At 46.1% G+C, this 12569-nt stretch overlaps 1 protein-coding gene across 3 annotated transcripts in view; it reads right to left on the bottom strand.

Annotated features, from left to right (window-relative positions):
• LOC128322072 (START domain-containing protein 10-like) overlaps positions 1-12050 on the bottom strand; it is a 29530-nt gene extending 17480 nt beyond the window's left edge. For 2 of the 3 annotated variants that reach the window (XM_053242784.1, XM_053242785.1), the window contains exon 1: positions 11586-11884. In XM_053242784.1, the coding sequence (XP_053098759.1) occupies positions 11586-11753 (168 nt within the window). In that variant the 5' untranslated portion in view covers positions 11754-11884. Of the gene's footprint in view, positions 1-11585 lie in introns of all 3 variants that reach the window. The other variant, XM_053242786.1, reaches the window with a different exon arrangement.
• Between the last annotated feature and the right edge of the window lie 519 nt (positions 12051-12569).

Raw genomic sequence — 12569 nt, 5'->3', positions numbered from 1 at the left:
GGGGCTTTTTTGTTTTGCAGAGCAGTCCCCCTCCCCCGGTCCCGGCGCCCCCCCACCCATTGGCATTGCTCATCCAGCACTGGGCGCCGTGGCGTCTTCGTAGTCCAAGTCTCTGACTCTCACTCCCCGGCGTGCCCCGCCACCAGTCGCACATGCGTCGAGAGGAGGACATGCACCAGAGCAAACTTCCTGAACAACTCCCTCTTCTGAACAACTTCCTGAACGCCTGAACCAGTTCCCCTTTTTGCTCATTCAAGTCCTTCCTCCCCTATAATCTAACCACGTTTTAACTGAAAAGGTTCAGGGAGGGGGAGATGGGGGGATGTTGAACCTTGGGTTCCACATCCCCCCATCTCTCCCTTCCTGGACTTTTTCACTATGTAATGCAAGCTAATTTAATTATATGTCATCATCAAAATGGATTAGCTGTTTCAGCCCATCAGGAAAGTCTAAACCTCCACCGATTTAATTAACCAGACTGAAAATCAGATGAACAGAGAATGTTTTAATGAAAGGTGGTATATAAATTTAACAATAAGTAAAACTATCATTAGGAACAATTAGCGATTACTTAAACATTGGTGCTGCCAAGCAATTTGTAAATAAAACTTGAAGCCCTCTGAAAATAAGCTGGAATTAATTGTAGGTTGGGCAGGGGGTGAAAGTATATACTTCTAAACATTTATTGTTAAATGTATATACCACCTTTCATTAAAAACAACCCCAAAGTGGTTTGGTTTTAGTCATGGATTTTAATTTTAATTGCTCTTTTTGTCAATGTGATGAAGATTAGTTAAATCTGAGTGGTCTTAGGCAACCAATGTTGCATCTGAAATGCCATTTCATTTTTTATTGTCATAAATACTCTCCAACCAATTTAAATAGCAAAGGTGTATATTATCGCTTTATTCAATTGCAGGGAATCTCAAAAAAGCAGGATTTGCAACTAAGGCAGTGCATATCTTCTCTAAAATGGCCCTTTTATAGTTTTTCTAACTTTGAAATCGTAACATAAAACAAAGCATAAATGCATAAATAAGGAGAATAAGGAGTCTTTAGCACTATCACCCTAGTCCCTCGAATTACTTTGGAGTCCTTGGTTTTCGTTTTGTTAAAATACAGTCACTCACAAGGGAAAGTCAGGAACAGAACCAGGGCGTGAGGGAGGGGCATCATAATAATCATCATTGCATCATAATTCTGATGTTTGAGATAGAAGCCAACTTCACAGGGTTGTTGTGAGGAAAAACCTAAGTATAATGTAGTATGTATCATCATTGCATCATAATTCTGATGTTTGAGATGCAAGCCAACTTCACAGGGTTGTTGTGAGGAAAAACCTAAGTATGTAGTGCATTTTGAAATTTTTGGTAATTTTTGTAATTTTTTAAATTTTTAAAATAAAAGTTTTCTGAAACATGTGTGTCAGTCAGATGTATGTTGGGGATGTGGCGGGGGGCGGGCGCAATTTCAGTGCTTGTCCCGGGCGCCGTTTTCCCTAGTTACACCTCTGGGAGAGAATGAATGTATAATGGACAAAATCAACCAGCTCTTTTGACCTCTAGAGGCATCCACATGAGCATGATTAGAGCCATTGAACAGAAGTGGTCTTTTAGGTACCAGGATCTTAAATGACTAGAGCTTTAAAGTCACCTTGAATTGTGTCAAGGTGACTTTAAGGTTAAGGAAGTCACCTTGACTTCCAAGCACCTTGAAATTGTGCTTGGAAACAAAGTTACAACCAGTGCAGCTGGAAAAGCAGCAACATGGTTGTGGTGAGAAGGGCATACAGTTGTCTGGGATGGTGGAGCAAACAACACTAGTACTGATGACAGGGAGTGGTCAGAAGTGAAAGATGAAGGTACAAAGCTTCTTGGAAGATGTGAATAGCTCTAAAACAGCGGGGCTTCTTTTCATCTCAGCAAGCCTCTAAATTAAGCAGTTTTGCCAGGAGCTAGGAATCAAACTAGATGAGACATTAAATGTGTCTTCATCTTTATATTAAAAGAAATGATAGCCACCAACCTGAATCAGACCTGCAACATGGAGGAAGGAGATCATACTCCCTCCTTGTCCTGCAGTCCCAACAAGAACCACCCCAAAACTGCTTTTTGCCCTGGGATGGAAGGTGCTATTGGCACCAATGGCAGTTTGTCTCACAGGACAGATAGCCCTGGGAAGGAGGACAATTTCCATCAGGAAAATGGCATGCGGGGGAAAGGTTAAACACAGGGACCCCTGGGGTTCTCTTAAAAAAGAAAGAAAATCACATCTAGATTTATTAGGACTGGCAGCTGAGTTATGTGAGAAGTTCACTAACAAGGTAGCAGTCTTGCCTTGTCTGCATCCAAGTGGCTGGCCAATATCTTTCTCAAGCCCTGAGCTAGGAAGGGTGGCTCAGGTGAGCAGGGAAAGGCACTATGAATAAATTCAGTGAAGTACAAAGCATGTGCAAGGAATGTGTCGCTTCAGAACACTCCTCATTGACTCTTCCTAAACAGATCTGACACCTGCCATTGCAGAATGATTCCACCCACCCTTGCAGAAGCTGCATGAGTTTGGGGTTTCTGTCCTATTTTAGAGGCCTGACTTGGATAAAGTTAGTTGAGCATTATGTGAGATTAGTGATAACCAAAGGCATGCAACCTGTAACCAAAGCTGCCCCTGGGATTAAGCCCTTCAGAGATCTGCTGCAATATGGATGAACCCCAGGGGCGTACCACTAATGAGGCAAAGGGAGACAAATGTCTCCTGGCCCACAGCCTCTGAGGGCCCCCTCCAGGCCATTCCTTACGCTCTCAATTCTGCCATGCAGCATGCATGCAAGGGAGAGGAAAGGCAGCTGCCTGCCTGCCAAATCTCTCCCTGCTTCCCTGCCCATGCAGCGTGCTTGTGAGATGAGCTGCTGGGAGCCGAAGGTGATGGAAGGAGGGAGAGAAACAAACTTCCCCTCACGGAAACTTCCTCCTCACTGGCAGACTGAGGTAGCTGAGGATAATTGTTTGGATCGCTGCTGAGCTCTGTTCTGCTGCTGGGGGAGGGGGACGGTTCTATCTGCCTTCTATTGCCCAGGCTGGACCTGGAGGTGGAAGAGGGCAGGAGACACTACAAAGAAGACAAGAAAAAGTAAGCCACCACTCCGTTTTTGTTTTTTTGCAAATTGTGGCACTTGGAGTTCAGTTTGCAAACTGACTCACTTCAAAAGGGAAAGGCAAAGAGTTTCATGTGTGGGGGGGCATGGAAAATGGAGCACCCTTGTGGAGTTGTACATGTCTTCTCTCTGTGCTTTCAAAACTCCTGAACTCTGCACAAGGAAGACAAGTAAAACTAAGCCCCCACCCCGTTTTTGTTTTTTGCAAATTGTGGAGCTTGGACTTCAGTTTGCAAACTATCTGTCTTCAAAGAGGGAAGCGGAAGAGTTTCGTGTGTGTGGGCATGGAGAATGGAGTATCCTTGTGGAGATCAGGTCTGTTTTGTGTATGTTTCATTTTTTGTACTAGTGTCCACTCTCTGTGCTTGCAAAACTCCTGAACTCTTCAAATGTCATGAAAAAGCAAAAGCAGCAGGAGCAGGAGGGAAGCTGGGAGGGAGATGCCTTAATTCCAAACACTCCATTCAGCTATGACGAGGGAAAGAGTGCAATCCAGGAGAGAGAGGCATGAGGGAGCAGCTAAGCAGCTCCTGCTTTTCTGAATGGTGCGTCTCTTTCCCACCCCACCAGCCCCCAAGTTGCATTAAAACCAACAAAAATTCCTAAGTCTCCCCCATACTCCCTCAAAATTACCTAGTTTTTTTTTTTTTTACATCTTTATATTCTTGGAAATTCAGTTGCTTAAATACTGGATCCTTTAGAGACAGAGAGGGGAGTGGATAAAGAATTATGCAAGATGTGGGAATATGTTAAGTTCTGTGTTGAAATGTTTCTGCTAATGCATATTTGCATGAATATACTTATTTTATATTATTACATTCTTGTGAGTTCAGTTGCTGTTTGTGCCATCAAGAACCCATGTGTGCCATATTTGTGTGGGTGGGGCTGTGTTTTGAAATAAGGGTCAAGCTTTTCAAACAGAATCACTTGGTGACAAGCCTAGATTGGAAAAATTCGAGAACCACATCCAAGCACTGGTTTGCAGGATTGTTTGGATGTTTTAATTGTAATCTACACTGACCCATTTTGGAAAGGCGGTATAGAAATAATAAATAATAAATAATAAATAATAAATAATAAATAATACATAATACTTAATACATAATACATAATACATAAATTTGCATTGCTCTTTAATGCATGTTATTTTACCATGGAAAACCTCTACTGTGAAAAGCCAATATACTTAAAATGCAGCATGTAATTTCTACAAGTTGCCTTTCCCATATTTTGTAAATTTTTTTGTTGGGGTTGAGAACAACCCCCTATCATTTGGTCCATATATCTTGGAGTGGATTCAGATGACAGTTTGGGTTGTCTGTTAATCTGCTGCACTATATTACATGTGTCCTTAACGTTCTTTTTCAGCAGAAACATGGGTTCAGGAGAAGGAGAGGAAGGCAGCGGGGGCCCCATTTTAAAATCTTGTCTCTGGGCCCACTCCAACCTTGGTACACCCCTGATGACCCCCCCCCACTACACACACACACACAGCATCTCAGTGCAGCCCATGGCAGCAGAAGGCTAGGATTAGGAAGATGGTATCTGCTGCTCATTAGTGGCTTTGCATTTTTAATGAGATGCTCAGCAGATGCCAAGTAATTAGAGCTATCCCTTTTTTGTATTGCCTTTTCTCTTTTTTGGACTTGCTTTCATCATACTATTCATATTTGGTAGAGCTCATATGTTCCATCAGCAACTCTGCAAGCTCTCACATATGCACATGGACACACACCACAAACTTCTTTGTTTGGAGATCAGATGCCCAGACTCAGACCCAGGTGAAATTGTACTCTTTGCTCCAATACATGCAGGAATTCTTTAGATGCTGGCACATCAACTATGGAGCCAGATCTCCTGTTATTTTCTTAGTGGCAAATTCCAGAGGAGTAACAGCATTTTAAAGATGACAGATTTATCGTGCCATAAGCATATGCCACTATGAATCTTTTAGTCTTTAAGGAACCACAAGACTTTGCTGCTGTTTTTAACATTTTACCTGTAACCTATTTTTCCTGCAGAGCAGACATGCCATGATATAAAAGTGCTATAAAGCACTAAATAGAATGCTGCTGGTGTTACAGAATTCTGACCATGGGCCTATTATAAGTATTGTCATTGTTATACCAGTGGCAATTACTCCAGTCATGTAAGCTTAATTGTAAGGATAGTTTATCACATGATTAACTCATCTTGGATTGTAGACATGCATCTTTGTGCTAATTAGACTGCACAGAGAGGGGTTCCCTGGAGCTTCCCAGAGCCTGGGGCAGTCAGGTTGGTTCACAAATGCATATTCATTACTTGATTACTTGCTGGGATGGATGAGCCAATACTGACAGAAGATAACACACTGGGTTTCCATATTGCTTTCAAAGCAGTGCTTTTCAGTGGAATTAGTTCACATGTTCAGCTACATGAGCAATTTTTGGAAGGATGTTATATAAATCAAATAAATAAATAAATAAATACGTACGTACGTACGTACGTACGTACGTACGTACGTACGTACATACATACCAGTCATCATGTAGTGAATTCAAGTGTTTGTGTGAACCAGTCTGTTTGTGTGAACCAGTAGCAGAGCCAGGCCAGTGGTGGCCTGTGCCCACTCGCCCCACCCCCTATGTCTGACATCAGACATGGGGGGGGGGTGGTCTGGCTCTCAAACGGACCTGCCTTAAAGGCAAGGAGAGTCTCTCCTGGCTGTGCTGTGCAGTGCTGACCATCTAACTCCCAAACAAGGCTGCAAGGCCCCATTCGGGAGCTAAACCAGCCCCACTGCATCTTAAAGGCAGGGAGAGCCTCTCCTGGTCACACTGCGAATGCAGTGCTGGCCATCTAACTCCCAAACGGGGCTGCACAGCCCTGTTCAGGAGCTAAACCAGCCCCCGCCCATGTCTGACGTCAGATGCAGGGTGTGTGCCGGGGCCACAATGGTGGCTATGCCCCTGGTGTGAACAGTGAAGAACTGTTTGTGTGAACCAGCCAGCACCTTATCAGACAGGAAACTGCAATCTGTGCACTGTGAACAGCACAGAAGTTAATGCCCCTAGCATGTCTAGAGAGAGATGGGAAAAGATGCAAAGTATTTCCTTCAATATTCTCTAATTATGGAAGAGGGCTCACAGTTATGCACAACTCTTTCTATATTCCACACCCTCTGCCTATATTCGCTGGAGACAAGGGGTATAGGGAGCTTAGCGGGGGCTGGGTGTGTCTTTGCACATGCTTTGTGCGTGCGTGCCCCAAGCCACACACCCTCTATCTGACATCAGATGCAAGTGGATGGGACCAGTGCCGAGAACAGGGCTGTCACAGCCTCAGCAGTTTCATTTGCCCTGTCAGTGGTTGGTGAAATTGCTGAAAGGGAGCTCCTTTTTTCTCCCTTTCAATGATTCCACCAACTGCTGACAGGGAAATGAAACTCTGCTGGAGCTGTGACAGCCCCTAGCTCCACCCCCTTGCATCTGATGCCACATGCAGGGGAGGGGCCAATCCCTGGGGTGGGGAGAGTTTCATTGGAATGCTGGCTGGAGAGGAGAGGGGTGTGCCTCGCACTCCTAGCTGGTGAGGGGGCAAGGGGGCACCCTGGCCGAGGGTAAGGGGGACCTTGGCAGGGGGCCCCAGACCATTGCTCAATTAACAATATGCCCCTACTGGAGTCAGAATATATAAAAATGAGCAATTGTGTTTGCAGAACAGATGGCAAGATTGGTTTATTTCAGCCTGTAAGGAAACAAGTAACTTTCACTATACATATATAGTGAGACTTTCATTATATATTTGAAGAAGTAGAGTTCAGTGCCACTTATTGGCTTATTTATCAACAGACATTGGCCCAATGCAAGGCGTTGCCATTCAAATTTTGCATTTGGGTAGCTGATGATGATGAGAGGGGCCTATAGCCAGCAGTAGCTCCCTGGCAGCTACTTTGCATCAAATCTGATAATAGCATTTTTCCACCAGGCAAGGCAGGGTTTATCATCAATCTATAATTAATCAATATCTAAAATGAGGCTTTGAAAAGTCAGTAACCACAAGGGATATCTACCAACTTCAGCCTCTGTCCATGAACAATAACGATGAACTGTGATGAATGATGATGGCTTATGATGGACTTGTGCTGTGTACTTTCTTCAGTTATTAGCTGATATTTGGGACTTTTGACAGTCTACCACCTCTGCCCTTTTACCAAGACCTGAGAGACCCCAGATAAAATTTGGGTTTTGGAACATAAGGACAGCCCTGCTGGATCAGGTCCAAGGCCCATCTAGTCCAGTATCCTGTTCCACACAGTGGCCCACCAGATGCCTCTGGGAAGCCCACAGGGAGGAGGTGAGGGCATGCCCTCTTCTGCTCTTGCTCCCTTGTAGCTGGCATCTTGCCTCTTAAGTTGGAAGTGGCCTATAGGAGCTAGACTAGTAGCCATTGATAAACCTGCCGTCTATGAATTAGTCTAAGCCCCTTTTAGAGCCAGCTAAGCTAGTGGCCATCACCACATCCCGTAGCAAAGAATTCCATAGATAAATGATGCACTGTGTGAAAACGTACTTCCTTCTGTTGGTCCTAAACAGAAGGAACGTACTTCCTTCTGTTGGTCCTAAATTTCACAGCCTTCAGTTTCATGGGATGACCCCTGGTTCTAGTGTTGTGAGAGAGGGAGAAAAACTTCTCTCTGTCCACTCTCTCTACTCCATGCATAATTTTATACACCTCTATTACGTCTCCTCGGAGCTGCCTCTTTTCCAAACTAAAAAGCCCCAGATGCTGTAGCTTTGCCTCATAAGGAAGGTGCTCTAGACCCCTGATTATCTTGATTGCCCTCTTCTGAACCTTTAAGATGTCGTGACCAGAACTGTACTCAGTACTCCAAATGTGGCTGCACCAGATATTTGTATAATAATACAATATTTGTACTGTATTAGCATTTTTATTGTCAATCACCTTCCTAATGGTCCCAGCGTGGAATTTGCCTTTTCCACAGCTGCTGTACACTGAGTCAACGCTTTCAACGAGTTGTCAACCATGATCCCAAGATCTCTCTCCTGGTCAGTCATCGACAGCTTCGGAACCCAAGGAGGTTTTTTGCCCCAGTATGCATCACTTTACACTTGCTTATATTTAATCATATTTGCAAATCATTCACCCAGTTTGGAGAGAACCTTTTGGAGCTCCTCACAATCTGTTTTGGATTTCACTACTCTAAATAGTTTGGTGTCATCTTCAAATATGGCCACTTTCCTGCTTACCCCAACTTCTAGATCATTTATGAACAAGTGAAAGAGCACTAGTCCCAGTGCAGATCCCTGGGGGACACCACTTCTTAATTCTCTTCATTGTGAAAACTGTCCATTTATTCCTACCCTCTGTTTCCTGTCCTTCAACCAGTTAGCAATCCACACAGGAACCTTATCCCATGACTGCTAAGTTTACTTAAGAGCCTTTGGTGGGGAACTTTGTCAAAAGCCTCTTGGAAGTCCAAATATACTATGTCAGCTGGATCACCTTTACCCACATTCCTGTTGACACTCTCAAAGAACCCAAGGAGGTTAGTGAAGCGAGACTTGCCTTTGCAAACACCATGCTGGTTCTCCTTCAGCAAGGCCTGTTTGTCTATATGTTTAACAATTTTGTCCTTAAGTATGCTTTCCATCAATTTACCACACACAGAAGTTAAGCTAACCGGCCTGATTTCCAGTAACCCAGTTCATGTGGTTCTTTTCTGAAGTTGCTGTTGTTGATGTTAACAATAATAATAATAATAACACACACCCTCTGTCAGATGTGGGGGGCATTATTTCACTCCCAAACGGGGCCACATGGCCCCGTTTAGGACTGATATCGGCCTGTGCTGCATTGGCAGCATGGCCGGAGTGACTCTCCCTGCCTTTTAAAGTCAAGGAGAGCCGCTCCTGGCCTCGCTGCCAATGCAGCAGGGCCTATCTCCCTCAGAAATGCAGGGCCGTGCGGCCCTGTTTGGGAGGGAGATCAGCCCGTGCTGCATTGGCAGCAGGGCCAGAACAGCTCTCCCTGCCTTTAAAGGCTGGGAGAGTCACTCCAGCCCATGCTGCCCAATGCAGCATGGGTCGATCTTCCTTCCAAATGGGTTGCGCAGCCCTGTTTGGAAGGTAGACCATGCCTCTGCATCTGACATCAGATGTGGGGTGGGGTGGCAGTGGCCGCCAAACACGGGCTTCCACCAGCCTCCTTATGGACCTGGCTATATGTCTGCAGAAAGTATAAGCTTTTGCCAAGACTGCCAGGTCCTCCTCTATAATGGCCTATTTTCAGCAAATTGTGGAGAAATCCCCACCCACAAGATGTGAAGTCTTACAAGATCAGATAGCCCATAACAACTCCCCTTTTCACTACTTCCATCAAGTCATTCAAGGATGACCAGATGCAAGCAGGGCATTTGTACCATGAAGGCCGGAAGAGGGAATTTTAGCATATGCAATGTATTTTGCAAGATGTGCAAAGATCACTGGCTAATTTCCCACTGCTACACAATAGGAATGTGCACGGACCGGTTCGGAGGCCATTCTAAAGGCCTCCAGACCGGTCTGGTCACGGGGTGGTTTTGGTTCGGAAGGGTAGTTTGAGGGGTTCCATTAAGGGTGGGGGGGCTTTACTTACCCCTCCCGCGCTTTCCACACTCTGCCACTGTATTTACTGTAAAAATTGCTCCTCCGATGGCTCCTCCTCCGATGGCTGCTCTGTTTAAAAAAAATGGCTGCCCCCTTGAAGCCCCGGCCCCCTGCTGCTGCTGCCCTCTTGAAGCCCCCTCCCGCCTCCTTAAATCTCGCCCGGGCCCCGAGATAACTCTTCAGAAGCGGGCGGCGGGGAGATGTCCTCCCGCCCCCTTCCCTGCCGGGCTCAGGCTGCAAAAGACTTTAGGAAGGCTTCTGCGCGTGCAGAAGCCTTCCTTCTGCGCGCAGAAGCCTTCCTAAAGTCTTTTGCAGCCTGAGCCCGGCAGGGAAGGGGGCGGGAGGACATCTCCCCGCCGCCCGCTTCGGAAGAGTTATCTCGGGGCCCGGGCGAGATTTAAGGAGGCGGGAGGGGGCTTCAAGAGGGCAGCAGCAGCAGGGGGCCGGGGCTTCAAGGGGGCAGCCATTTTTTTTAAACGGAGCAGCCATCGGAGGAGGAACCATCGGAGGAGCAATTTTTACAGTAAATACAGCGGCAGAGTGTGGAAAGCGCGGGAGGGGTAAGTAAAGCCCCCCCGCCCTTAATGGAACCCCCCACCCCAGTGCCGGACCGCAGCTCCGCAGTTCCGTGCACACCCCTACTACACAACTCATAAAGGTACAAGAGCCCAGCGATCTGCTCACTGTGCACCAAGGATGCACAGTTGGGCATGGTGTTTTTAAAATTACTTTAAAAACATATTATCTGTGGTTAGCCAATGTGTTTTAAAGGAAGAGTGCATACTCAGGATCTCAGAACCGTACACACATAGAAAGTTTGTGTTCCATTTGCTTGCCTTGCAGAATCAAATCAAATGTTAGTGGAAATCCATCAGAAATTGGCCAGTGGCCCATTAGAGAATTACAACTTACCTTTTACTCACCCCTGTCCTTCTCCAAGGGAGGAGTCACACCTGACATACAAATATTAAAATACACAGGGCCCTATTTTTGGTATTGCACTCTACTAAGCCATTTAGGGAAACCATCAGTTAATTAAAGATTCCCCCTTTGCCCTTATGTGCACAGGAAAATAAGGTTCCTTTATTTTTGTCCCTGATCTTTAGATTGGGGATGGACAGCTCCCTATATGTGAGCAGTAGGCCCAGTGGAGGGTGGTCTGCATTAGCCTCTTCCTGAAGGACAAACACAGCTCAAAAGTTTTGGTTTCTTCTTGTTCAGTGCTGCAGAATAAATATATTCATACATCATTCCATTCCCAGAAGTCTGGAACATGACACCAAAAAGCACACAAACTGAGTCCTTCAGTACTCTCTCTTTTACCCTATTTATGTATCTTTCAATTTGTGTATGTAGAGGTACAAACAGGTTTGAAGAGAAACCTGAATGGGGAGATTATTATACTTAAAATGTGCTTGGAAGCTAAAATAGCAGAGATCTGTCCCAAGGTTTAAGTGTGTGTGTGGTGGTGGTGGGGGCGCTTTTTCTGACAGGGAGCTCAAAGCCTCTTTGTGAACTTCTAAAACCATAGCTGCAGCACTGTACACTCTGCAGCTTGGAGGGAGCAAGAATTCTACAACTGAATGCAGCAAAGCCCAGGAGGGAGCCCAGACAGCCGTGACCAGCACATTTCTGCTCCATAGCCCAGCATTGCTGGATGAGGGGCCAACTGCTGCAGCAAATGGAGAGAAGAGGTACCTGGGCAAATGAGTGGTGGGCAGAGGGGGTGGGCTTCAGGGCAGTATCCATGGTTCTTCAACCCCATCTAGGTCTCTGTCCCTTACCTTGATTTTCTGGATGGTCTTGCTCTCTTCATGTCCCTGGCTCCACACAGCCACGCCGCTCTTGTTATACTGGCTGTTCCAGCCTTCCTGGCTCTCGCACTCATCCCGGAAAGTGTTGAAGTCCGAGTCATCTGGGATGTACACCATTTCCCCTCCTCCCTTAGACATGGGTGCAGCTTTCAGCAGGACCACCAAGTCCCAGCCTCTAGGCCACTTGAGGAAAGGAGCTGTGCAAATATCCCAGGCAGACAGGGTTACAGCTGCCTCGTCGAAAATTTTCAATGGGCTCAACTCTACCCTCCTCTTTCCATCACAACCCTCCTTTCTCCCATCTCTCTTTCCTAACCCTTCCCCCTCCCACCTAAGCAGGAGCTTCCTCTGGCTGCTTCTCCCTGCCCTGACTCTACGAGAGAAGGAGGGATCTCTGCTGCAGTAGTCACTGTTGTTGCTGGGAGCTCTGATGTATTCTCAGTTGTGCCAAAGGGTATCGTGTTCTCCTTGGTAATCCTGTTCCACAGATAAGAGGCACACACACACACAGAGCTGGATCAGTTTTCTGCCCTGGAGCAGTTTCCACTGCCTGCTCCCAGGCTCCTTCCATCCCCGTTCTAATGTCTGCTCATCTCAACCTGTCTCTGACTTTGCAGTGCTGAGTTACAGAACCAGTTGGGCATTTGCCAGCAGCAACAACAGCCAGTAGCAGCAGCTGCAGCAGCAGCCACTGCCAGAACCAGTTTCTGTGATGGTTAATATGATGGCCTTCGTTAATGCAGGATGCAGTCCAGGCATCTTACTCTGCAGTGCAAGAGTTGTGGGTCAGGGACAGAGGTAATTCTGGACTGTGGAACCGAGATTAACAACAAAGACTGGACCCAGGCCATGGTAGGTCTCCTGGGTTGAGGCTGAGAGGTAGAATGGAAATTCTAGATGAGCTGACAGGTAGGCTAGGAGAAGCTAAAATTGTCAGTCAGGAACCTCTTTTTT

The sequence above is a fragment of the Hemicordylus capensis genome, chromosome 4, assembly GCF_027244095.1.
Source record: "Hemicordylus capensis ecotype Gifberg chromosome 4, rHemCap1.1.pri, whole genome shotgun sequence".
Classification (NCBI taxonomy): Eukaryota; Metazoa; Chordata; class Lepidosauria; order Squamata; family Cordylidae; genus Hemicordylus; species Hemicordylus capensis.
Note: the sequence above shows the minus strand (reverse complement) of the source record. Positions and strands in the feature narration are given on the sequence as shown.